Below are 27,277 nucleotides of genomic sequence, written 5' to 3' on the forward strand. Positions count from 1 at the left end.
CTTTCTCACAGCAGTTCTGATTTTGAGCATCTCTGGTTGGAGAGGCAGATGTCTGCTTTGGATCACTTGTAATGAATGCGACAAAGTGGACTGCTTTTCCTGAGAAACCTGCTGAACAATGGTGAGCGTTACGCATCCGAAGTTCCTCTGCACTAGACGTAAACTTAACTGCTGATACAAACTGGCAGCAGTTCACTTCCGTGTGTGCTTCGCCCACCTACAGATCGCTACCAAAGCTGAGACCAGGGAGGTGTTAGAATTCACTGCTAAGATGCGAACGCCATCTCGTTTGGGGGAAACTGGGTCTGCTTCTTTCTGAAATAAAGCTCCAATATGTGCATGAATGCGGTTTTGCACCACCAAGGCACAGACACCATCGCCCTGTTGTACTTCCCAAAGTAAGTAATGGCAGCTTCCAGCAATGTTTCTTTCCCAGTGGAAAATTCTCCTGTGGGGCAAGCGAGAAGATGAGTGGCCGTGGCTGGATGTCTTCCTTCCGTCCTTTCCTTCCTTCCTTCCTTCCTTCCTTCCTTCCTTTCCTACCTTCCTTCCCTCTGTCCTTTCCTTCCTTCCTTCTTTCCCTTCCTTTATTTCCTTCCCTCCTCCCTTCATTCCTTTCCTCCCTCCATCCTTCCCTTTCTTGCCTTCCTTCCCTCCCTTTACTTCCTTCCCTCTCTGCTTCCTTCCCTCCCTTTCCTTTCCTCCTTCATTCCCTTCCTCCTTCATTCCCTTCCTCCTTTCTTCCCTCCCTCCCTCCCTCCTTCCTTCCCACTTTCCCTCCTTCCCTCTCTCTTCCCTTCCTTTCCTTCTCTCCCTCCTCCCTTCCTTCCCTCTCTCCCTTCCTTCCCTCCTTTCCTTTCTTTCCTTCCCTCCCTTTCCCTTCCTCCTTCCTTCCCTTCCTCTTTTCTTTCCTTCCTCCCTCCCTCCTTCCTTCCCAATTTCCCTCCTTCCCTCTCTCTTCCCTTCCTTTCCTTCTCTCCCTCCTCCCTTCCTTCCTTCCCTCCCTTCCTTCCTTCCTTTCCTTTCTTCCTTTCTTTCCTTCTCTTCCTCCCTCCCTCCTTCCCACTTTCCCTCCTTCCCTCTCTCTCCCTTCCCTTCCCTTCCCTTCCCTTCCCTTCCCTTCCCTTCCCTTCCCTTCCCTTCCCTTCCCTTCCCTTCCCTTCCCTTCCCTTCCCTTCCCTTCCCTTCCCTTCCCTTCCCTTCCCTTCCCTTCCCTTCCCTTCCCTTCCCTTCCCTTCCCTTCCCTTCCCTTCCCTTCCCTTCCCTTTCTTCCTTTCTTTCCTTCCCTTTCTTCCTTTCTTTCCTTCCCTCCCTTTCCCTTCCTCCTTCCTTCCCTTCCTCCTTTCTTTCCTTCCTCCCTCCTTCTTTTCCTCCCTCCCTCTTTCCTTCCCACTTTCCCTCTTTCTCTCCCTCCTCCCTCCCTTCCTTCCCTCCCTCCCTTCCTTTCCTTCCCTTCCCTCCTTCCTTTCCTCCCTCCCTCCCTCCTTCCTTCCCTCCCTCTTTCCTTCCTTCCCTCCCTTTCCCTTCCTCCTTCCTTCCCTCCCTCCCTCCTTCTTTCCCCTCCTCCCCCTTCCCCTCCCTCCTTCCCCCCCTCCCCCCCCTCCCCGCAGCTCCGCCTCCTCCCCCGTGCGCGCGCCCGGCGCCCCCAGCTCTCGCGAGATCTCGATGTAAACAAAGCTGCGGGGGGGGGGGGGCGAGGGGGGGCGGTGGGAGGCGGCGCCGCCTCAGCCGCGCTCGGGGCGCAGCCGCCCTTCGCGCGTGTTCCCCTTTAAGCCCCGCCCCCCCCGCCGCGGAGCCGCGCTGCGATTGGCCGGCGGCGGCGGGCAGCCCTCCCGCGGCGGCTCCCGATTGGCTGCGGGCGCGGCGCTGGGTGTCATTCCCCGGCGGGGTCCCAAACAGTGGCAGCGCGGCGGCGGGTGAGGGGCCGAGGCAGGCCGCGCGCCGGGACCGGTTGAGGGGCCGGAAAGCGAAACAGACCCCGGTCCCTCTGGAGGCTCCCCGGCCCTCGACGGTCCCGGGGCGGCGGGAGCGGGACCCGTGCTGGGCGCCGGGGGTTGATTCCCGGAGGGCCGGGGGTTTGTTTTCGCTTTCCGCCCCTCAAAACCGGTCCCGGAGCGGGGTCTGGCTCGGCCCCCACCTTTCGCCAGGGGGTGGCTGGGGCCTGAGGTGATTCCCAGGTGTGTTTTCCCTTCAGGAATCCACCTGGTTTAGTGGGAGGTGTCCCTGACCATCGCGGGGGGTTGGAACTGGGTGATCTTTAAGCTCTTTTCCAACTGTTCTGTCGCCCCTGAGCTTCTGTGGTCCTGCAGACGTTACCCTGAATCCTCCCATGAGCCACGGGAACGTGAGGGGAAACTTGAGGGAGACACAAAAAGCTCACATAAAGAATCATTGTATAGCTTGGATTGGAAGGGACCTTAAAGATCTTGTAGTTCCAGCCCTCCTGAGAAAGAAAGCAGATTCTGTTCTGTCACACTTTTTCTGTTGGCTTTAACACCACCCAGTACAGATTTTCCAGTGTACAGCAGATTGTTTATTATTTTTATAGAATTAATTTCTAAGCTAGTAGCTCATTGGTAAATAATGGGGCTATATAATGTTGGCAATACCTGTATCCCTATCTTTAATGAACCATTTGAAGGAAGTTTTCCCCTTTCCACAGGTCCGTGTTCTTATTTTGCTTTCACTGACATCACAGGAGCTGTAGTGACTGAGACGCTGAAAAAAGAAGTTGTTTATTCAGGATTTTCTTTTTTTTGTAAAGGGGCATAACACCTTACAGGTTTGTACGGGTTGTATTTCTTTATTCAAGAGGTTTTTATCATCCTGAAGAGTATGTCAAGAGTTAATATGGTTGGACTCGATGATCTGGTGGGTCTCTTCCAACCTGGTCATTCTATGATTCTATGAAATGATCCTGATAGACATTGTGATTAAAAAGAAATGTGTTTCTTTCAGGTATCTGCAGAGAAACAATGGCGACAGAGTCTCCGCGCCGGCCTAGTCGGTGTACTGGAGGGGTGGTGGTTCGCCCACAAGCTGTCACGTAAGCCTGTTCTACAATAGTAGTTCTTACATGAAATGTGATTTATTTTCTTGTGGAAGAAGAACCTAGACTGAGTTTTCATTGAAAGCCAGCTTTGAGGGCTCATGTTGACAGTACAGATTGGTCGCATTAAGTATTTTCTAATAAAATAAAGTAAACACATTGCGTTCTTCTCTCTTAAGACTGTGCAGGTCTCCCTGAATAATATGCTTATCCCTTATGCACCAAAACCTTCACAGTTGTACACTTTAAAGATGAGTGTATTGCAGTGTTATGTTGTTTGTTGACACAGTTTTGTTTGCTGTACAAACACTCCACTAGCTGTAGAGCAGTGGTTACAAACTGCTTCCTTAGGCTGGAAGGAACACGTGTAGCGTGGTCCTTTCTTGCTCTTGTTTTTAATAATACCTTCTCATCAGGGTGGGTGTATAAAAACATAAAAGCTTGTCATTCAAGTCCTTCAGGAAGCAGAATTATGGTTTCTAATTGTTTTTGCTTAAGACACAAAGAGAAGAATAAAGGAAGAAGTTACCACTCTCCAGTCAGAGTGCATAAGGGACCCTTTTTTTCCTTGAGCATTCTTATGTTCATTGTGTTTCCATGAAAATAATTTCATGATAAGAGAGCTTAGTAAGGCAATCTAGAAGATGCATGGTCTTGTCTCTGTTAAAGGATTTTTGTAGCAGTGTTTCTTTTTTTCCTGGGAGTGTTTATACTGCTGAAATGTTGCTGCAAAATGGCACCGTATTGAAATGTTCACTAGGGACTGTTGGTTTCAATGGCTGTTAGTTTGCCACTGGAGACAGCTGTGTGTTTCAATAGTAGGATTCGCTTTATTTTTAGTAGGGAGCACAAGAAACCAAGCATTGTAACACAGAAAGTTGTGTTGGAGGTACAACTTGATGAGTTTGTGTGTGTTGAACAGCATGCAGCAGCTTTCTACTGCTTATGCTCCACTCCTGGATTCTTGCTCATAGAAGGTAATTTTTTTTTGAGGGGTTTTGTTGTTGTTGTTTTTGAGTACCTTAAAGATATCTGCTTGGAAGTTTTTCAGCTTCAGGGGAGATCTGGAGTACGTACACTGAATAAAACATTTCCTGAACATCAGCTTTGTTTCGCGATGTACTTAGTGGCAGGAAAAAAGTACTCCTTACATGCGCTGAAGAATAGAGACTGGATGACTCGTGCTGGTAGGCATTCACGTGAGAACTGTAAACACTGTGTTTAGTGCTATACCTGTAGACAAGTATTATTGCTAGGTAATAAAGGTCTCTGGAAGTACACAAAGACAGTTTTGGTGACCTATATAAATCAAAGAAGAGGCAGCACTAGAAACCACAGCTCATTTATAGGCCTTGGCTTAAGGCAATAAGACAAAGTTTGATGCAGTAATCCTCGGATTGCTGAACAAAGTAGTTTTGTCACTAGTTGGAATAAGCTTTCTAAGGCTTAAAACTTTGTGTTTTAGACTTATCTTTGTTTCCAGAGAGGAGTCAAGCAGTTAAGCTGATCCAGGTGTTGCAGCATTTAACTAGAAGTCTCCTCTGCATTGCTCTATATAGGGCAGAGTACTTCAATACTAAACACTCAAATTTCTATTAAAAGAATCTTACACAGCACAATTACAAAAGGCACAAAGAAGGTGTGTGTACCATTCAGTGTCAAGGGACTAGATTTCCTAGTTTTCCATTTTTCTTTGTTGTTATTAGAAACCTTGAGTTAGTACGGGAAAAATGGCTACCAGTATGAACATTAATTTGTGAGCTGCCAAAGCTGTTACCTAAAGAGTTATTTCTGTTTTTTTAATGTCTCAGGCTTTGTGGGGTTGGTTCTTGTTGCCAGCGTGTTTCAGTATTACTCATTACAGAAGGCATAAACTTTTTGTGTAGTTTCAACACCGCCTGTCTAATACAGTCAACCCACGTTGTACGTTGCTCAGCAGTTACACAAGACTCACCACTCGGGCAGGGATAAGCTAATAAAAGTATTAGTTCCAATCTACCAGAACGAATGTGTCTTGCACCATATACCATTATAAATCAATGCTGCCGGTGAACTTCCAAGAAGGAATAAGCTTCCCAAGCCATAAAGTCTTCTCTGAAAATACCTCTCCTTACACTTCTTAGTTAGGTTTTTGTTCTATCTCCTGTCCCCAGGCACGACCACCACTCACTTCATCATTGTACACAATGCATACGGGGTCCAAAAGTTCATCTGCCCCACAAGGAGAGCTTCAGCCCTTAGTTTATATCCTCATCTTCATGTTGTAATACCCAAATCAAGTAGAAAAGCACTGAAGGAGAGTTTCCAAATGCCTTTTCTACTTCAGTCAGCTGCTCTGATGGGGCAACCCTGGTTCCTTCTCAACTGTTACATTTTATACTTTCCTTCCGAGATGATATTTCATAAGCAGCTGTCACTTAACTTTTTACAGAATTCTAGGCCACTGTATGTATTATCAGAGTGTTTGGATGTATATTAAGTAACTACATTGCATACTTAGTATTTTCCTTCGCTCTAAAGATTGTGCGTTTTTCCTCTGGTATTATGTCTTATATAATTTATTGACAAGCATTTCTGGACTTCAGTGGTAGTTACAATTCTCTTTTTGTTTTCAAGGGAACAGTCATATATGGAAAGCGTTGTTACGTTTCTTCAAGATGTTGTGCCACAGGTATGTGTAGGTCTTTATTCTTTGGTGTACAAAGCAGTTGAAGTGTGTGAGGTGGGTCAAAATATCATTGAAAAACATAGGTCAGGTGTTTTGGGTCGAGTGTGTACTGTTTGAAGACTGGGCCTAAAGATTTCCTGTGGTAGATAATAATTAAAGTGAAAATCTTGGCCACATAGAAGTTGAAGAATTTCAATATAAATGGCATGATGAAAGTGACAGCCTTTTTCTACAATGATTTTGGCAGTAGAATAGTTGGAGTGGGGAGAGACTGAGTGTACTACTTGCTCTGCCTCTTAAAAATGTATTTCTTCTGGGGTTTGGTTGGAAACCGATGTATGAACTCTGTCTGGGCTGGTGTTAGATCAAGTTGGTGGACAGTTTTTGTCGCCACAGCTTTAATCATTGGTTGAAAAGCAGAAAGTTTCTTTTGCCTCCTTTACTCCCTCTTTTTTACCTTATTTCCCAAACTTGCTTCAGAATAGCCTGGCTGCTATGGGACTGCAGAGCTCTGCCTAACCATATTCTCCAGTGTGCTGAATTTTGCTAAACTGGAGTCCTCATGCTGCCCTCACTCTGCTGCTTTTCTTTATTTTTCTTCCCCCTCCCCCCGCACCGTTTCTGGGATGTTCCTCTCTGGAGAATAGCCATGATGTTTGTATCTGATCTTGTCATAGTTTTTGCAGGTAGCCTGCCTTGCTTGTGGTACTGTCACTACCAGAGGGAAACTGATTTTGTTTTATTACTCTTCACAAAGCTGTAGTGTATAGCGAAGCAGCGTTGAAGCTAGCTGTAACCTCAGGAAACTACCTTAGTTCTTATTTGAAGGGTTATCTTGGTTAGTTAGTCATAGGCTGCCAAGGGAGGTGGTTGAGTCACCTTCCCTGAAGGTGTTTAAAAGATGGGTGGATGAGGTGCTGAGGGACATGGTTTAGTGTTTGATAGGAATGGTTGGACTCGATGATCCTGGGGGTCCTTTCCAACCTAGTGATTCTATGATAAATTTCCTCAATAATAATATAAAAAAAAAATTGCCCTCACTAATATTAATTTGTAAAATGCATTTTGGACTCGTGGTCAAAATTAGAAGTAGTCAACCTTTTATTTAGAAGATTGCTGCCTTCCGTATGCCCCCTTTTTTCCCCCCTCTGTAGTTAAAGGATACAGTCTGTGTTTTGTTTTACAGATCAGTTTGCCTTGGAAGCATGGAATGTGATTTGTTTTGAAAAGTAGTACCCACAGTTACTTTTTAAAGTTGTATTTTTAGTTCATGTTACTGTTTTTCTGGCATGTATAAAGTGATTATACAAGCTCTTTTCATGTTTAATCCAAAATACTGCACAGTATTTGTTCTAATTCAGTTGGAAGTGATGGTATTTCTACTGTAGCTCACATTCATACTACCACAGTTTCTCCTGAGAGCTGTAAAACTTCCAGTTTGGAAACACTGCAAGTCTCCTTCACAGTTCCTTTTGTATCTCATCTTTTTATGGGAATCTGTAGAAGACAAAACTGAAGCATGGATCTGTTCTACTGGAATTATGGTTTATTCTCTTTTAAAATGGCTATATTAAAGATGTTTCAAATATAACTAAAACATGCTGGTAACATGAACTCTGTTTTAAGAGTCTCGATCTTGCTTTCAAAGGCTTTAAATGAATTTAAAACAAAAACTTTAAAAGAGAAATTGCCTCATGTGAGAACCTAGAGTTAAAGATTGTAGATCCCACTGTATTTTAGCTTGGCTAAAGTGCTGTAAGTCACGTGACGTTTCTAACCTGTTCTAGACCACTTATTAGTATATATGTCATGTCTTTTTTACCTTAGTAAGTGATGTATGCTTGTTGAGTTATAGTTAGTATGCTGTATGTTGATGATGAAACCAGAAACAAAACCTCACAGGAGCATTGATGACAGGAAGGTGCATGTATCTCTCGTTTTCTTTATTAACTTATGTTCCCTCCTGAGGTCTATACAGGATGGAGAAAGGGATGTTAAACTTTCTTATTTCGACTCTTTTGCTTTTTTTCCCAGGCCTACAGCGGTACCCCACCAGCAGAAGAAAAGGAGAAGATCATTTGGGTCAGATTTGAAAATGCAGATTTAAATGGTACGGCTTCATTTTTTCTCACTTATTTTTTTGTTTTATAGGTCCATGTGCAATAATTTCAGTCAGCTTTATCAGTAAGCTTTGTTGACTCCAAAATAAGTATTTAATTTCTCCGTTCTCAATAGACTAAATCCTCAGTGAATAACTGCACTTTTGTTCATTGCCTACCAAACAGAACAAATAAGCCTTTCTACTTCACCTAAAGGCAAACTAAATCTCGCTTAGGATGAGGGACAAATGGAAAAAAAAAATAAAAAGAAATATTTTTTTTTAAGGTAGTGTTGGAAACAAGGCATAGAACTGAATTTATTTAATCTACTGTTTTATTTCAAAGCCAGATTATCAAACTGGGAATCCAGTCCAAGTCCCAGAGACCTTTTCAGTGATGTGATAGAATTCAGAGTAACATAGAAGGGAAGAGCTGTCAGGGAAAGTGATCAGGGGGATCCATGATGTCTTTCAGGGAAATAACAGAGCAAATGATTTTTTCTCTATAATGTTAAATTTTAATGTTTTCTAACTTCTCTGTTATTATATTTGCCTAAAATAACATTTTTCAGTATTGTTCCAGCATGAAAAATTAAAGCATTTTGCTTGCTTTTACTTATGACAGTGAAAACATGCATTGATAAAACACCATCTAGTGTAACACATTAGCTGTAGTTCATCATAACGTGTTAATAATGGCTTTGATATTTAAACCCTATTTAGATACATCAAGGAATATGGAGTTTCATGAAATACATAGCACTGGGAATGAACCACCGTTACTGGTAATGATCGGATACAGTGATGGAATGCAAGTCTGGAGCATACCTGTAAGTACAGAGTTCACTTCTGTGCCAGAGGCTTTTTTGTTAGTAATGTATTGTTATTATTCAGTATTTTACTTCTAATTTTTCCCGTTGAAGTGTAAAGAGCCAACGTTTTACCATCGATGTCTTATGGTTTGTATGTTTTACACTTACCTTAAGATTAAGACTGAACATAGATCAACCACTTGAATTCATGTGCCTTCAGATTTGAGGGCTACAGATTATTTGTGTTAAGTAAATTTTCAAAATCAAACTCGGAGTAGAGTTTAACATTATAGAATTGTTTCTATTCCAGAAAGGACTGAAGTAGTATCAACCTACAGAAAGGAATAAGAGTGGAAAAATATGAATTTATTTGTCCCAGGAATGCAAATATGACAGTATTCATAGTATTTTGCCATCACGTTTGTCATGTATGTGATTTGCAATTTTAATTTTCTTTAGGTCTATGTGTGCATGTGGGTTTGATTTCGTGCTGTCATATACACACCCTGCAGTTTGTGTTTCAGTGGTTTATGAGCACCTGGTCTTAATTTGGGGAACTTCCCCCAAATTTCTTGAAACTGCAGAATAAAGTTTAATACAGTAGGTCATAAAATTCTTTACCTAAAAAAATTTGCTCATAACACCTTGTCCTTCAAAATAATGTGAGAGAGTAGAGTTCTTTCCCTTTAGAATGCGTTGGTTTTTTTAGAAATATGTATAAATTTTAAGTACTTCATGGTTATCTGTGAAGGACATGGGCTTATGTACCAATAGCTTAGTATAATAGAAAATAATGGGAATTTTGATGCCAAAAGTTGAGTTAAATTGGGTTTTACTGGAGTGTGTGAAAGCTGGCTTTTCCCCTTTTGATTGCATATTGTTAGCTGTAGATGAGGAATAAAACTACTGAGCTTTTGCTTCTGAAGGAGGATTTAATAGAAATGAAAAAGCCTTGCATAGTTTACTAAGCTTCAGTATTTGGGAACATTTTAACCACAATTTGGGAACATTTTAATTGCTGATATATCATGAGAAACTATGTCTGATTCTAATTTTCATGGCATTATTTTTAACGGAGCAAAACCTATCTTTGGAGTGGCTTTGTATTTTATCTGTCTAGAACAGAAATGTGTACGGCGTAGCAAACTTAGCTTGTCCACTCTTTGCTTTTAAATCTGATTAAGCTGGAATGACTTTGAAGAGTGAGAATGGGTTTATAGAATAGTTTCGTATACTATTTTGAAGACTGTTGAGTTTTATGTTAGTGTAGAAATGAGATCGTTGCAGTGTTTCAGGAAGGCTTTGCGGTGTTCTCCGGCGTGTGCTGCAGGGAACAGACATTAGGTGTCAGTAAGATACCGGGCTGAGAGGCAAGTCCTGCAGCACTGCCAGGAGTTACAGCTCGGATTGATCCATTAGTTAAGATACTGTGAGTAGTCACAGGCTTAAACTACAGAGAGTTTATAAACCAGCTTACTTTGTCCTGCAGAAATGTTCTTGTCCCAGTGAAAGCGTGTGTTCTGGAGGGTGCCTGGCAGTGCGTTGTGTTGACACAGGGCTGTGAGAAGACCTCTGTTTGCAGAAGTTGGGTTTCATCCCCTGCGCGAGTACCATGCCCTGGCTTTGTGGTTAGTTGAGAGCTCTGTACCCCCCAGCAGTGGGTCCCAATGAGAGAGGTTCTGTCAGAGCTGTCTGTATCCGTACCCTACAGAAACTCGTGGTGAGATGGGATCTTAGCATGTAAGGAAAGCAGGAGTGGAAGAAGAGTGCCTCAGTCCCTCCGAACATGAACAGATGAACTTGGTGTAACCTCTTCTGCTTTAACTGTCCCTGTAAACTCTTAACCCATGGCTCAATGCAGTAAACATGAAAGAATACAATGGAGATTGCTAACAAATGATGAGTTAAACTACTTGGTTTATCTGTGCTTATGTGAAGTGAGTGTGCTGTCTGGCACTGTCAGGCAGGTAGCGCCAGGTAACTTATCCTTTTTTCTCTCTTATTTCCTTCATATGTCATAATTAGCACAAGTTAGGTCATGGAATACTTGATGTTACCTCCTTTTTCAATAGGATGATACCACGAGGTTGCCTCTTTTTTCCCCAGGGTATTTTAGTTTCTCGTAATGACTAGGTTTTGATAGCATTTAATATTTTAGGAAAACTAAGAAAAATGAAATTGCAGGACAGTTTCTCTTGGTGTCATTAATGTTTTGCAGAGGTATTTTTAATCGAGAGTGAAATGGAAAAAATACCAAATGTGGAAATATTTTTTACCACCTATCTTAGTGTCAACTGTAGAGATATTGCATCACTTCATCAGCCCCTCATTTGTACATTTTGTGAAAGTCTGAGACCCCATCCAGAATGGTACAGCTTCAACCTGTGAAATTTTTATGTGTTAGTGTAATTTCAGTGTTGGAGCGGTTCCTTTGTTAGTAAGATGGTCTGGAGAGTTTCTCAGATAGATGGTCTTTAACATCAATTTTAAATATCTTTTCAGAGCAGGTTTTGCATTTCCAACAGATTTGGAGGTAACATAACCTGTTGTGTTCCCTGTTGTTGTTTCTCCATTTCATTTTTTTGCTTGTGTAGTCTTACGTGAAATAAAATCTGGCAGTTATGTGATGGACTTAATATTTAGAGTTTACTTGGCACCACCTTTTTATGTCGTTTGGTATTAGACAAACCTTTCTTCTTGATCTTGCCGAGTATTTAGCTTGTAATTTAGCATTATTCCAGTTAAACCGGAGAGATCCGGGCTTTTACTTAAAAACCTTTCAATCTGAAAAAAGCAACAATTTGACATTTATGTGAAAGTCCACTCAGTAAGGCTATTATCTGTAGCATTGTGCTTTTTATTCGTACAATTGAACCTCTATTCAGCACTTAATAAAGTAATGTGTTGCAGGCAGTCCAGTTTGTGTCTGAGTGATTATGAAGTGTTTATGACAGCTCCTAAGCTGACACTCTCCGTAATGGTGTTACATTGACTTCTAAACACCTTTGCAGTCTGCCTCCAGGAGTGTGTGTGTCTCTGCCGTCTGAGTGGTTTCACATTAACATCTCCTTGGAGTAAGATCTTTGACTACAGAAGTGTTACTTGCAAATGGAAGATACCATTAGGGCTGCTTCAAAGGACTGAAATAATGTTTGGACTGCTGGGTGCTGAAGTAACGGCTGGGGTTTTGAAGTGCAATGTCTAAATCTGTATTGCATAAGAAGCGGAAGGTGTCCATCCAAACGACTTGTCTTTTGATCTTTGTTTTGAAATGGGGGTGGGAAGGTTAAAAGTGTTCTTAAAATATGCCTCACTAAGTGGGGAGAAATCTGGGAATATACAAAAGCACAACTAGAAGTTCCTATTTGATAATTGTGCAGTGTAGATTTGTGTTTTATTTGGAATTTGTTTTTCCCCTTGCTCCCGGTTTCATGTTTCAAACACAGTTGGAACTGGTTTCTGCCTAATGTGATTTCCAAGTATCTGTTCTAGATGTTCCTGTTCAGGGAAAGGCATCTTGGCTGGTTTTGTGGCAGATAGGTTTTTTTTCTTTGTATGCTGGAAACTTCAGAAGTAGAAAAATAATCTTAAGTTAATGGTTCATATTACAATTAAAAATGAACGGTCAAGCTTGAGTTGAATCAAGTAAGAACTACCAAAAGGAGCTTTAATAACAAGCGTAGCTGAGCATTTAGCAAAAATTACTTAAAGGCTTCAGTATAATGCTGCTGCTGCTGCAGACCGATGGGATGTGTCAGCCCATATGGTAGGTGACTTCCGTGAGGAGACCTCTGGAGTGCAGAGGACTCAGTGAACAACGGTGGCATCAGTCACTGACATTTCTCCATTGCCAAACCTTAAATTTCTTTCTAATTTCGCTGTCAGTAATACTGTGATTTTTTTTTTTTTAAATTGTTAAAACTACAGTTGTACAGCAGATGGTGGATGTATAAGTGGATGTATACGGTAAGTCAGACATGCCAGTTCCATTCTGTTTTATCAGCTGTTCATTAAAAGCCCTGTCTGCTGGGGTTTTGGTGTAGTCATCTTAGTCCCTTTATAATTCTTCCTGTTTTGGAGTCATGGAATGGTTTGGATTGGAAGGGAACTTAAAGATCATCCAGCTCCTCCCCCTCTGCCATAGGCAGGGACACCTTCTCCTGGATCAGCTTGCTCAAAGCCTCATGCATCCTGGCGTTGAACACTTCCAGGGATGGGGCTTCCATGACTTTTAGAGCTGGGAAAAGGACTAGTCAGTTATCACATAGTAAGCTGTGACCCTTCCTCTGTCCAGACCTCCTCCTGACAGAGGGTACTGCTGTGAAAGCTTGTCCTAGCCACTTGGAAAAATGTAGTGATAGGCACCTGAGTAGAGGAGAGAGGAACTGTTCTTCCTCTTTTAGTGTGTCGTTATTGGAAGAGTGTGATGAAGATTTTGCTGGGGGCTGAGTTTTGAGTTCATGTGTTGTTTGCTTGCAGCCTTCCCTGTAGGTCTGGGGCTTGCGGTTTGGTACCAGGCACTGGGAGAGCTCAAGTGTTCTGTCAGACCAGCCTGGAGCCGTCACTTTGGATTCGCTCTTTCATAGAATGAGTACCTGGAGCCACTTTTATAGCTTAATATTCAATTCTTGAAACCTGTTTGGAAATATACTTGGCTTTTGGAATGGGAAAGAAAAACTTCTAAGAGCTTTGAAAGCTGCCACAGGGACTCGCTACTTAGCTGGATCCAATCCAGAATGGCAGCCGCAGCCTCGTTTCTTCACAGGTGCTTTCTGAAGAATTTAGGGCTCTGTTTTCAGTTCGTGAAGTCTATTTATGTTTTGTCTATGCTTATGAGACTGTGTAGCTCAAGGGACTGGTAATGGGATGTGGAGCCTTTTACTTACCTTGCCAGCCCTCCTCTTGCCCAAGCGGGCAGGGACCGAGCTGTTGGCCATGTAGTGATGGGGCTGGGTGTCTGTTAAATGTAGTCCCTTGTCCTACTCAGTTCCTAGTGGAATAACTGTCCCATTCATGGGAAAGATTGGCTGTTTGTGTTGGCTGTCTCAGGAGTGAGATAAGGCATGGACTGGCAGGAAGATTGGACTGTATAACCTCTCCACCCTGGAGATGGTGCTTTCAGTCAAATTGATACATATGGCCTCAGCAACGGTAATAAAATTTTATGTTTTATATAGATAAATGAAGGGCATTAACATTAGCCACAGTTAATTCAGGATTTTATAAGACTGCAAATAGCAGAAGCTTCTCCTGGCTGGTAGTGTTTAAGTTAATGATAAGTTATAGAAAGTCTTAAACTCTAAAGTCACAATGTATTTTTCAATGCCAAGCAAACCAGGGGAACAAGTTCTTACTAATTCATGGCCTATAACAAAATCCAATGCCTTCTGTAATTCCCCGTTTCTGTAGAACAGTTAAGGATTTACAACTTAAAAAAGACATCCCTTAAGAAAACTGTTATTTTGTGGAGCTGTGATAGATTAAGTATTGTTATTTTCATGTGATCCATGTTGTATTGTCATGTCCAGGGTTTTTGTAAACTTCTTACTGAATTTGACTTTTTATTTACAAATGAGACGCCAGGGATTGGATGCAGTCTTATTACCAAATCTGCTCCCAGGAGTCAACAGCATATAACCTGCTAGGTGCGGGAGCTGTGCTGATGGTTGAACTTAGCTGAACACTTGCTTGCTATTTTTTTCTTAATTCTACAGTTTCTCCTTTCCTGGGGAAAAAAATCCTATGCCTACTGAGACAACAAGACACGTTACGCTGCAGTATTACACATCACGGTTGTCTCAAAGTAATTAGGAGCTGACTACCTACAGTCTCCTCTTTGTCACTGTGGCTTTGGTTAGTCCATTTAAGCTGTACTTCTGTAATTTCCCCCTAGTATAAAATGGCAAAATTGTTATTGTTCAAGTAATTATGAAGTAATACTTTAATCATAAGTAAAAACATTTTATGCATGAAAAGAACTAGGCGGGGATTTTCACGTTAGGTGCTGCAATATAAATAAACTTCATTTATATTTGTACATTTTAGGCTTTTCTTTGTAAATCTCAGATTTAAGCTCTACTGGGTCTTGGCATTGCAGGCTAAGAAAGTATACACTGTCAAGTTCAGTATATTTAAGACCAGAAACTGTGTTAAGAAGGTTTGGCCTCCTTAGTCCCAGAAGTAAGGCCCACTGTAACTTTATTTGATGTAGATTGGAGTTAGAGTTGATGTGCTGGCATAGTTATAAAGTAGGAGGAGGTGACTGAATTGGGTTGGATTGTTTTATGTGATTCACTTCTTCCGTACTTTTGATATGCTAGTTCTTTTCCGTCTTGTTTTCTTTCACAGCCGTTGATGTGCATGCCCAGGAGAAACAGCGTTTTCACCATTTGAGGGGAAAAATCTTTAATTGCCAATAATAATAGCTCCAAAGCCTTATATTTTTCTTCTTCTCCGTTTCCTCTTTCCCTTTTCATAGAGCTGGTGTGTTCCAACAGATAGAAAACTTGCTGCTGTCTTAATCTTTTTTCAGCTCTATTATTCTCTCTTTAGTTTTTCTTATTTTCCGCTTAGCTGTGCTCTACCTTGTTCCAAGCTGTCTCTTCTGGATGCAGAGGCTATCTACATGTTTTTTTTCCTCCATAATATTCTCCAAGCTCGTGATCTCTTAAAAACAATCAGCAAACCTTTAGTGAGTTGATTTCTGATCATGGTTCTTTTGTTTTGTGTAGAATCTGATCAGCAAGCTCTTCAAAGCAGAGGCCTCTTGCTCTCTCAGAGGGAGAATTAAACTTGTTTTGCAAAAGCGGGAGAACTACAATGCTGTGTGTTGTTTAGATGATGGTGCTAGCCAGAAGAGGGGAATGTGCTAGAATTGGAACATCTGCCTAATAAAATAAGAGCAAGGCAGACTAAGGGATTAGTTCTTATATTGATTTCGGTTTTAAAACTGTTGTGTCCATCAGTAATAATTCTGATTGCATCATTAACAGTGATGGTGATTCATAACAGTGTGGGGCTGCTAGCTGTCTGCAAATCTAAAATGGCTGAGAATGTTATTTCCCTGCATTTGTGTAGCTTGAATGTTATTCCAGGTGTAATATGGAAAAGCAGTAGTTCTCTACATTCTACGTTTAGTTACTGTGTACAGAATGATGGGCTATTTCTGTAATAAATAGTGTTTTGAAAATAATTCTATGACAGTCTTGTGCTTCAGTGGGGTAGGTTTCATTCTGCCCATGTTATCTGAAGAAGTGGTAATAAGTAATGAGGCTAAAAATCTTAGATATAAAATTTCCGTATCTGTACCACCACTGTTTTCCACTCTTGATCATTGCTTAGGTAATATTTGTCTTAGAAACATGCACTGTGTAGAATAAATGCTTGTTTCTGATTCCTTGCATTTGTTTGAATTTTAGTCACTGGTCAACTTCAAATCTTTTTTCTTCTGAAATGTGTAGTCATTAATAGTAGAGTATGTCATTCACACAGTCTCAGGTGCGTGCTTATAGAGGCAGGCCACCTATTTTTTTGCTGTAATTTGTGTTATTCAAGACTTCTAAGATGCTCTCACTTAGAGAAATTGCAGATGGTTGATTAGAAAGGCAGTGTCTGATCAACTTACTTTCTTGCCTGCCTCTCATAGAGTGTATTTCTACCTACTTTCTCACCTACTAAGCAGATACATTTTTATAAGTTTTTTTTACATTGTATGTTCATAATCCATGTTTTGCAGATCAGTGGTGAAGCTCAGGAACTCTTTTCTGTCCGTCATGGCCCAGTTCGAGCTGCACGGATTTTACCAGCTCCGCAAATCAGTAAGTTTGTTTATATGGTTCATAAGTAAGTGTAATGGTTTGTTTTTTTTTTTTTTTTCACAGATCCAAATCAACAAGCAAATCCCTTTAAGAAACAACACTGTTCAGTCTAAAAACAAAAATACAATTGTAGACTTCTTAAAGGCCTAAGATCTGTTGGTGTCCTGGCTTATTTTTTTGTTTCAGCAACCTTTTGCTCATCCATTTGCCCTGTAACTTCAGCTGGGCAAATTGTTCTGTACAGCCGCTGAGTAGCATTTCGAGTTTAAGTTGGTTGCCATTTTTCACTTTGTGGATGAAGAGAATGTACTTCTAGTATGGATTTTGGGGAATTATGCTGGATTACAAACTTTAGTAGTCTATTATGAATGAATTGGTAAGATCAAAAAATAAGCCTAAAATGTAATTGTTTAAGTTCTTGCAAAAATAGTAAATTATAATAATTCAAGTGTTTCAAAGAAAGGAAATTAAGAAAATTGAAGTTTTAATGGACACACTTTATATTGTTTCAGTGATTTTTTTCCTAAGCAGAGGATTCTATGAAGTATGAGTTTACATGGTTCTGTAGTTCTATTACAGGTTAAAGTAACTTATCGCAAAATGATTCACAAGTGTTTTGTGCCTTGTGTTCTGTTTCTGGGAACACTGCATAATTTGTGATGAGCTATGATTTTGCTGTTATGTGTGTCCTTAAGTAATGGATGTCTGTGCCCCTTCCTCTCTCCAAGGGGAAAGAAAAAGGAGAAAGAGAAGTGTAAATGGAAATGAAAATAGAGTAAATGTATTGAATAGCCTATAAATTCTATTTTTTTCTATTAGTAAAATAGTGCTTTTTGATTTTTTTTTTTCAATCTAGTAAGAATTTAAGCACTTACTGTCCTTCGAGCAGTACTGTCGTTCTGTCTTTCAATTGCATATATTTAGCATCTGACAATGATAGTTGTTACATTAGAGAACTCTGCAAATTAACTCATATTAAATTAAGCCAAACCTTTTAAAAACATGTTTTGGTCTCTTTTTACATGGCTTGGTTTAAATAAATCTTTGATTAGAAGTACATGAATGTATCATTGACCAGCATCTGGAATCAGATAAAAGTTAAAGCTGTAATAAGAGGCCTTAGATAATGAGCACATGAGCTTTAATGATTCTGAGTGAAGTAAAAGGAATTTGTAAAGGAGAAGCTGATTACCATCAGTAAGCTCAAACACTATTTTACTGTAAAGCTGTAAAAAGGGAGTTATTGAAAATAAGACTCTCTTGGTGGATGGATTTGGCACACTCCTAGAAACAGATCTTAGTTTGTGATAAAAAGCTCATTCCCAGGTGTGAAAGGAAAGCCCATGGCTTTAACTTGGTGACTTTACAGTAGCAGAACTTAATAGTTTGTCAACTATTTAGTTAGAATTATACTCCTTTGATGTTAGATCCTCTGCTGCATCATGTGCTTCATAGCACAATAATGCATTGTTTTGAACGGGTTATTTCATATAGGCTTATTTCATACAGGCTTATTGCAAAGGAAACCCCCTCCAATCTGATTTAGCAGGTTATAAGTGGTCCTGGTAGCAGGAACGTGGTGCGGTATCTGGTGCTGCCCTTGCACGTTGCCAGCTCAGATCCGGCGAGGCTTATTAGTTCAGGCTCTGTGCCACGCTAGAGCAGTTAAACGGCTCCTGGAGCGGCTCTGACCTGGCAGCTCAACTGCAGTGTTCGTTCAGGGTTTTGTCTGAGCTAACAAACCAGGCAAGACCTGACCTGGCCCAGCACCGCAGCACTTTGATGTCTGTGGCAGAGTTGGTCTGCAGCCTGGATAAGATGTCCTTACAGTATTGAGTGCTTTCTGTAAATAGCACTGAAAAATGAAGATATTTTCTCTTCTATGTGGGCAGGGAATATCTGCTGTTATCTTCAACAATAGACACGACTTTTGTTATTTTCTACAGCTTGCAATACAAATTGCCTTTTTGGAGACTGGCGGTATATACTGTGACCAAATTTTAGGCTTAACAGAGGAGATAAACTTGTATAGCTAATATTTAGAATATGAGAACTTCTCTGTCTGGATGTTGTCAATTGTAGAAATAAAAACACTAAGTCTTAGCGTTTGTGTGCCACTTGCTGCGTTATCTGCTGAGCCATCTGATTGGCACCACTTTTGAACTCACCTTGCTCTTCTTCACTTTCAAACCTGTACGCTGTGATTGAGTTCAGTACTTAAAAGTATGCAGATGCCTGGTTTGCTACGCTCTGGATTTCTCTGTCTCTTCAGGTGAAACAAGCACACAAAGATGTATTTGAAGACAAATTGATCCAGCTTTGTGATTATTAGAAGGGAGAATATATTAAGTGGTCAATACAGAACAAAGCTGGAACTCATGATTGTAGTTAATTACAGTGAGAGAACTAATGAAAAAACTGATTATATGAACTCCTGCCTCCATTCTATGTGATTCAAATTTGTGACGTCCTTACTGCTACTCAGGTTACTCTATATTGGGCTTCCTCTCACATAGGACCTTGTGGCTCCTTTCAGCCACACTAACCTTATTATTCATATGCTTTCTTCAACATGTTTTCTAATTTTTTGCCACTTCCTCTAGATGATGCCTTTCTGATTTTTCTACAGAAGCTGATTATATGAGTACATGCGGAATTGAAATGATACTGAGTTGGATTTCTGTGTCTTGTTAAATACTCTGTCTTGGATATTCCTACATTTGTCTTGTACTTTTTTTTTTGATTAGCATTTCCATGATATTTACAGAAACATTAAAATTGCTATATTTAGATTTTCTGTCATAGTTGTATGTCCTTTGACCTATCAAGTCAGTTATTAAACAGATTCAGAGCTCTTGTAGTCATTTTAAAGATCTGTTGTATTTTCACTTCATTTTGAGGTCCATTGCTTACATGTCTGAAATCAGCGTGAAGGAAATAATGCATTGACTTCAGACAGCCTCGCTATTTGTTTTCATACCAAATAAGAACATTGCTGCTTTCTGAAGTGAGTTAGCGCTGCAGTCTCCCATTTTTCATTACTTATCCCAGGTCATTTTACAAAGCCCTGGCCAAGTACCTGCTTTCTGGCTTGCTCTCCCATTTATTAAGGTAGGCTTGCATAGTTTAAAGTCGATCAAGAAGCAAGGAAAAGCTGCAGGAATAGCATTGTGTGTGGTAATTCATGGTTAAAAGGTACATGATGACAGGCTTCTGTGTCAAAGTTTAGATCAGTCATTGTCTGTAAAACCTATTTCCATGTCTCAGCATTATGAAAATAAATTCCTCTAGTGCACTGAATTAATTCATTGCCATTTTCTAGATTATGCTGCTTGCAGAAAAGATGATATAATAGTCCTACATACCTTTATGAATTTGAGTGCTTAGTCAAAATGACTGATAAGGGACAAAAAAAAGCAAGTAAGAAAGGAAATAAAAGAAAGAAATCAGAGGTACACGTTTAAAACAACTACAAAGCAAGGGAACCTTATGGATGAAGGGTTGAAAGCTAGAATTAACGTGAACAGCTAAAATTAATTGCAACACTATTTTTATATTTGAGAGTCTAAAACTGTTAAAAGCTTAAATTTTTTAGCTGATTTATCTCTGTACTCTGCCTCTTTGATTTTGGCAAAATAAAATTTGAACCTCAAAAGCTGACTCGGCTTTACGTGCAGGTATGCTTAAAAGAACTATAATATTTAGGTTGCTTTCTGGAGGCAGGCAGATGTGAGGTTTGTATAAGTTCAGCCACTTGGGTGGCTCGGTGGTTTGAAATCCCTGAAGGTCAAAATAATTGCATGGTATGTCTAGCAGAGGGAATAGCCCTGTGAGCTGACCGAGCAGTAGCAGTTGGTAGCTGGGTTTGAGTTGGTGTAAGGGGGTCATGCAGGTGTGCGCTTAAGGGCTGGAGTTGTGTAACTGTTCATGTGGGTTCTTATGGTATAATGGATGTTAATGCGTGTGGGTTATAGAAATTACAGAACAGATTTCTCAAGCATAGCAAGTAAGCCTTTTATAGATATTACTGGGAAGAATTTTGGAGCACGATGTTTTAAAATACTGATTTCTTTGAGGCTATGCGGGCTGACTTGTATCCCACCACCCCGATTCATCATCTTGTCAGTGCCTTAAACTATTAGACCTTAAACTATTAGACCTTAAACTATTAGACCTTAAACTATTAGACCTTAAACTATTAGACCTTAAACTATTAGACCTTAAATGGTTGGACTCGATGATCCGATGGGTCTTTTCCAACCTGGTGATTCTATGAAACTTTCAACGTATTAGACTGAAGTGTGTTCAATAAGAAAACAGGCCCAAAATGGTGATTAAGAAATGCTAAGAAAGATTCTACCACCACCCCCTAAAAGGAAAGCAAAATAGGGAGTGAAAACGGTGTGTAGGGAACGTCAGCCTTGTGGATCAATGCATTCCCAGGTACTGGTTGCTGGGGCAGGACCACAAATGCAACACAATTTTCAAGTAACAGACACAGGTAAGAGGGGTTTGGTTGAACAGAAGATGTGCTGCATTATTAAGTGGCTGTGATGAAGCTTGATCAGTGGAATTACATCCCAGAAAAATATACTCTATCATGCACGTGTGTTTGTGCTAAATAGGTCAGAATTTGACATTTATACACTGCCTTTCTTACTCAAGGGAAAGGAGGGTACTTTTCATAGGTGTGAATCGCTTTTGAATCCCTGTGAAAATCACTGGAGTGTCACTTTTTACTTCTTAAGACAGGTGTGTTGTTGTTTGTTGTTATTATTATTATTGGCATTATTGAGAGACCTTAGTGGGCCCAGGGGTTATCTATTCACAGTTCATCAGCAGTACAGTACATAAGCTGCTTTGGGCTTATGTGTAGCTAACCTTTTGGCTTTATAAAGTTCTAAATGTTGATTTGTATGAAATTTCATTTAGCCACAGATATTTTTTTCAATTTCAAGTGTACTAACGGAAGTTAGATTTTTTGTTTTAAAAAACCCACATATCATTTAGCTAAATGGAGCTGTAGATAAGGTGGTGCCTTGTTGGCAGGAAGGACAGTTTTCATTACTTTAATTGTGTGATTTGTCAGGATTTTCAGCTTTTTATAAATGCTGTAGTGTTATATGACAGAATTAAAAGGATTTAGAATAAAAGGAGTTTAAGAAAAAGACTTTGCAACAGGATTTCAATACTTTTTGTATTTGAGGGATTTAGTGAGCTGTTTTTCATTTCAATCATCCTGCTGCATTTTGTTAAACACTGTGTGTGGAGCAGGTGTGTGCAACGTCAGTGCATCGCACATGCAAATAAACACAATTTTACAAATAAAAATTAATCCACCATAACTTGAAAGATTAAATCCCACTGCAGAACTAGAAAGGGTTGCTGACTCCATTAAGCATTGCAGAGAGCAACACATGTCGCATTTTGCAATCTCGTGAATGGGACCGCTCTTAACCTGATTTAATGCTCTCCAGAGTCCTCAAAATAATGAACCTTTTCTACAATATTAATATTTATGTTCTGAAAATATACGTTTGAAGTAGAAAATGGATATTTTTTTTAAACAAGGACCTCGGTTATTACAGACTGAAATCAGAAGTTTAAGCACCTATTGTACAAATGTTGCAAATCTGTTGTGGGTGTTAGAAACTGGTATTCTTTTTGATTTCACATTGCTGTTCTCCCCACCACCTTTCTTCCTCTTGCTTCCCTTTCCTTGTCAATAAACTTAGAACTGGACCATAAAAACCCTGTGAATTAATGTCTGTTATATATCCTAGTTAAAAAAGAAAAATAACCCAATAAGTCTAGTTAAATAGGATAAAATTCTGGCTCTGCTTAACTCAATGTCAGAACTCCTGATGGTCAGCATTTCACCCTCAATGCTGAGAGACCAGTGAAGGGAACAGAAATAAATGAAGTTCAACTGTTATTTGTATCAAAGAGAACAAATCGGTTGCCAGATTCTTAAGAAGACTATGTGTTTCATTTATCAATTTACAGGTCAGTACATACAGTACAGGTCTGACTCATAAAAGCCCTTGAAATAATAGGAATAAAAGGAAAATACATTTGACTGTTTTAGGTTACTTGTAAAGCTATTGTTGATGGTGAAATTATTTATGTGACCCATTTGACTTTATAAATACCCAAATGTGTAGGAGGGAAGACTTATCCTTGTACAGATGAGAGTACTGAACAGGTTTTGTTACAAATTAATTGCATGTACTTGAGTTATTAATAATTAACAGAGACTGTTATGTGAAAATGTATATTGTTAATTGTTGTGCCTTTCTGAATAATTGATTGAATGCAGTACACCAATATTTGTGAATTAAATTTTGAACAGACTATATCACTAATACTCTTTATAGATCAAAGAATTTGGTGTATAATGGAGGAAAAAAAAAATTCATTAGTCATCAGACATGCATACCTATAGGTAGATAATTAAAAAGGCAAAGGTTGAAAGAAAATGGAAGAAATTTACTACTGGTGGTGGTCGTGGCTGTTATTCTATTATTTAAGTTGGCTAGAAACATACTCTGGAATTTAGTAAACGTTCACAAGTAGAAGAGAGAATGTTTTACTCAGTTTTAGTTTCTTTTTTGTTTACGTAGCAATGAGGCAAAGTTTTCAAAACACCTAGAATCCCATTTTAAGAAGTGTGGCATATTTAACAATCCAATGGTTCTGGAATCAAGGTGTGACTCCAGTTTGGAGAGAGGAAAGGTTGGGTTTATTTGCCTGGCTCTGGTGCTAGAGGTGGTGATGTGCCTGGATCCCTGGGCAGGCAGAACTGCCTCATCAACCGGATTATGGCAGAGGACAAGTCCGCACTGAACTCTTCTGCTGGGGCTTTGCTGGCGTTACCCGGTGAAAGAAATCGTGACATGAGATTGAACGTGTTGGATTTTCACTCTGAGCAAACAGCATAGCCTGGGCCATGCTGGAAGTTGTTGCTTTTGTTAAATCTTAAATCGCTTTAAGAATGTGGCAGAATATAGTGAAGGCTGTTTTGAATTTAATCCTGTATTTTCTTAGGCCTGGGTCACGGGCTGTAAGCATGGCCGTGCGTTAGGCAAATACTGGCAGCCCTGCTCATCACGTGCTAATGAGAGTGGCTGCTCTTACGCTCTGCTTTTATGGTTAATACTCTCATATTCCACTTCTACCTCAGCAGAATAAATTGGAAGCCAGCGTGTGAAACCCACACAGAGCTGGTGACAGCCTTATTACAGACAGCTTTATGTGACAATGAAAAGTGAGCAAGTGTTACTTGTTACAGTCACAGAATCCTTAACCCAGCTGAAATGAATAGAAAATAACTGCAGAATCTTGGCCAGACTTTTCTAATTGTTTTGTTACTTGTTGCTGTCCCTTTCAAGAACAGTTCTCCCAGAGTTCAGGATTCTGCCTCTTATTTGAATTCTACCACTAATCTTGTGCAGGCTGTGAGTTTCGTATTATATATTCAATATAATGAGCCACCACAATGTGCACACCTTTACTTATAGGTAACCCAAACAGTACATAGTGATTTGCTCTTTCTTTTTTCTTTCCACTCTCATTAGGTGCTCAGAAATGTGATAATTTTTCTGACAAGCGACCTCTTCTTGGTGTGTGCAAAAGCATTGGATCTTCTGGGTAAGAATATTTTCTGTGAATAAAGCCTTTTGGATAAATTGTAGTGTTATCTAAGAAACCCAGTAGATTACACCTTTAAAGCTCTAGTCCCTTTTTGCTTATGGGATACTGCTGTGAGGTGCTTTCAGAATTTTTTTTTCAGCATGTCAGCATACATTTGCCTTTGGCTTAACCTTTTTATAAAGGGAAAAAATAGCCTTGCTATAAAACAGGTGAGGTACTTTTAAGTTTATTTTGTTCTTGGTGTACTCACAATTTTATGATTTGCCTTTCCTGGTGTTAATCCCAGTCAGATTTATTTTTGAGAAGTGTCTAAATTAATCTCTGTGTCTTAAAAAGTGATTAAAAGATGCTTTCAAGCAGCAGTCATACACCAAATGAATTACTATCATCAAGGAAGTTCATTTACAGCCACTCACTGTGTATTAGCAATGTATATATTAAATCTACTTCTTTGAGTTAGAAAAGTAAGTTATCAGTCTTGTTTTGTGCTCTCTGGATGGTATCAGTATGTCGCTTCTCTTATAAAAGAGGGCCTTAAGGTATTTCGTGTCTGTTTGATACCTTGATTCAGATGATGCCACGGATTTATGTCTATACCTACATGAAAATATTTGCCTTTCAAGGGTAATCCTCTACAGAGTGCTTCAAAGGCTAAACAGGTGAAGTAAGTCTTCTTACAGTAGTAAGACTAATTCTGGGCCACACCTTTTTCAATTAAGAATTTAATCAGTCTGGGTGTGGAGGAAGACTATCAAGGCTCTGTAGATTTCTCTGTTTGTATTATTATGGTGTTAAACTGGAATATTAATGTTACCTGTCTTAAGTCTTTAAAACAAAACCCATGTAGGGTAGAGAAGTAAAATGTCTTTCTGTTGATGTGTTTATAACTTGCAGAACTGTTTATAGTGCCTCTCCTCTTTCCCCCTCCTGTATGTGTGCTATCTCCTGAATAACTTTTTCTAAATAAGAATCCGGTGATGCAAATATTGCTGTTGTAGGGCTTTCTGTCTTAATCCAAGCAGTGTATTTATATATGTAAAGTATATATTGGATGGAAATAACTGGGATATTAATAGTTTATTAATTCTTCATTACAGCTTAGGAGTTGCTGTGAATCATCAGATGCTTTTCTTGCACATAAGAAATCATATGTGTTAAAGAGCTGTTAATCCTGTCTGTATGCAGTTCTGCATGATAAATGAGATTGTATTTACAAACCTGTTGTTATATTTTGTGATTTTTATCACTTCACTTGCATATATTTAAATGCATGAAAATCTTTGAGAAATTTGAATTCAGCAGTTATGAAAATTACGTAAGCAAGTTTTAGTTGTTAAAGATGCTAAACCACTAAAGTAGTACTAATCTGATAGAACATTGTTTTCATCTAGATCCACTTCATTGTAATTAGATACATTTTATCTTTTAGGAGTATATCAATGAGTTATTGATGCATTGAAGTTAGGAGCTGGGATTTCCTGGTTCTGACCACTAGTCTGCATTAGTGGTTAGCATCAGGAAATTCTTCTCCTTTATTTTAGCTGTGAAGTAAATACATAATAATGACGCAAATATGATAAAACGGTGTTCTTTTTGATGTAGAAGACCTGTCAATCTGGAATTGAAATAATATTCAAGTACTCATGAATTAATAACTTCAAAAATATCACTTATATATTAATATATAACTTCAGTATTTTTCATTATCCCTCCAATGTACCATGTACTTTAATGCAAAGAAATGAATGAATAATTTTGTCTGTGATAATATCCTAGGACTTCTTTTGTTCATTATGGAACAAAGATGAGTATAAAAGTACTTTATGCAAAATAATGTTTGCCTAAAATCTTTGTTTTTCATTGCAGTGTATGCAGTGAAAGATCTCTTTGGTAACACAGAAGTACAGTGGTTTAGCCCAGAGATCCCCTAACATTTTACTGAATTACAGGTTTTTGACAGATCTGTAAATATCTTGTTAATTTTTAGTGTCTCTGCCAAATGTAATGCATAAAAGATTAGGAAGTTATGCTAAAACCTTATGTAGGCGTGGGTGATAATCAGGTAACACTACAAGTATAATGAATTGTAAGATCAATTGTAGATTGTAAAGTAAGAGTTTGAAGCCAATAGACTTCTGCTTTGTGGAGAATGAAGGACCTCAGTTGGTAATGTATGCATCCATTCCATAGCACGTGTTGGATGTTCAATCTATAGTTTTAGAAAGACGTATTAATTTAATGATATCAGTGGATGGAAAATTTTGAATGACTTGAAGAATTGGATGAAGGTCATTTAAGGGCATTAGAAGGAAGAGCTTATCTTTTTCAGTCATGGGAGGAGAAAGGAAATAAGGGCAAGTTAAGGAAGGAGGAGTAGTTGGAACAAACAAAATGTGTAACTTTGGCCAGCCAGCTTTCTTTTTTTCCGCTGCTGATCAGTTTACAAGACAAATCAATTGGCATCCCGTTTTCAGGAAGTGTGCTTTATTACATGACTACTGTAGATGAAAACCTGCATACTTCCACACAAATTTAACTCAGGAATGTGTTTGTGGGAGCGTTAGGGTTTAGGTAGAAAGCAGCTTTACATAAGTAAGAATAGAAACAATGCAATAAAAGTGTTAATATTTTCTCACATTATTATTTTAAAATCACAGGACCCCGTTCCTTATCTGGCAAAGTAACTACTTAATCCTGAAATTCAGTGTCCAGTTCTAAGTGTCTGTGGCTTTTAATGTTTAAAATTAGCTAGCTGTGAAGGGATTTGTCAGAGACAAACAGCAAAGCTTTCTGGAAGGATCACCCACGAGAAGGAAATTAGCTATGAAGAATGAAGTTCTTGTTCACAGTTCTCACACTGCTGAGGGTAACTCTCCCTGGAATAGTTTTGCTCGAGTGCCATTGCCAATGCCGTGGTTGTGCCGTGGGCTCGCCTGGCTATGCCAGAGACTGAAACGTGTACTTCAGTGTGTAAAGGCTGTATCCATTCAAGGTAAAATCCAGCATGGTTTTTTCAAATCACGCACAAAAATAGGTTGGACAGATGGTTACGATTTTCAGTTCTGTTGGACACCATGAAGTAGGTTTCATGAAGTTTGTTAAATATTTGTGGTCTTTTATTAAAGACTGTGTAAAATTCAGTCATAATTTTTTCTCCCCAGCCTTATTTTTTTGAAGACT

The 27,277-nt window shown here is 39.5% G+C and overlaps 1 protein-coding gene across 9 annotated transcripts in view; it reads left to right on the forward strand.

Annotated features, from left to right (window-relative positions):
* Positions 1–1,845: 1,845 nt before the first annotated feature.
* BCAS3 (BCAS3 microtubule associated cell migration factor) overlaps positions 1,846–27,277 on the forward strand; it is a 344,616-nt gene continuing 319,184 nt past the window's right edge. For 8 of the 9 annotated variants that reach the window (XM_069874131.1, XM_069874133.1, XM_069874129.1 and 5 more), the window contains exons 1-7: positions 1,846–1,916; positions 2,959–3,046; positions 5,666–5,720; positions 7,752–7,827; positions 8,539–8,645; positions 16,363–16,444; positions 24,022–24,094. In XM_069874131.1, coding sequence (XP_069730232.1) covers positions 2,976–3,046; positions 5,666–5,720; positions 7,752–7,827; positions 8,539–8,645; positions 16,363–16,444; positions 24,022–24,094 — 464 coding nt within the window. In that variant the 5' untranslated portion in view covers positions 1,846–1,916; positions 2,959–2,975. The remainder of the gene's footprint in view (positions 1,917–2,958; positions 3,047–5,665; positions 5,721–7,751; positions 7,828–8,538; positions 8,646–16,362; positions 16,445–24,021; positions 24,095–27,277) is intronic. The other variant, XM_069874127.1, reaches the window with a different exon arrangement.

This window comes from Phaenicophaeus curvirostris, chromosome 21 (genome assembly GCF_032191515.1).
Source record: "Phaenicophaeus curvirostris isolate KB17595 chromosome 21, BPBGC_Pcur_1.0, whole genome shotgun sequence".
Lineage (NCBI taxonomy): Eukaryota > Metazoa > Chordata > Aves > Cuculiformes > Cuculidae > Phaenicophaeus > Phaenicophaeus curvirostris.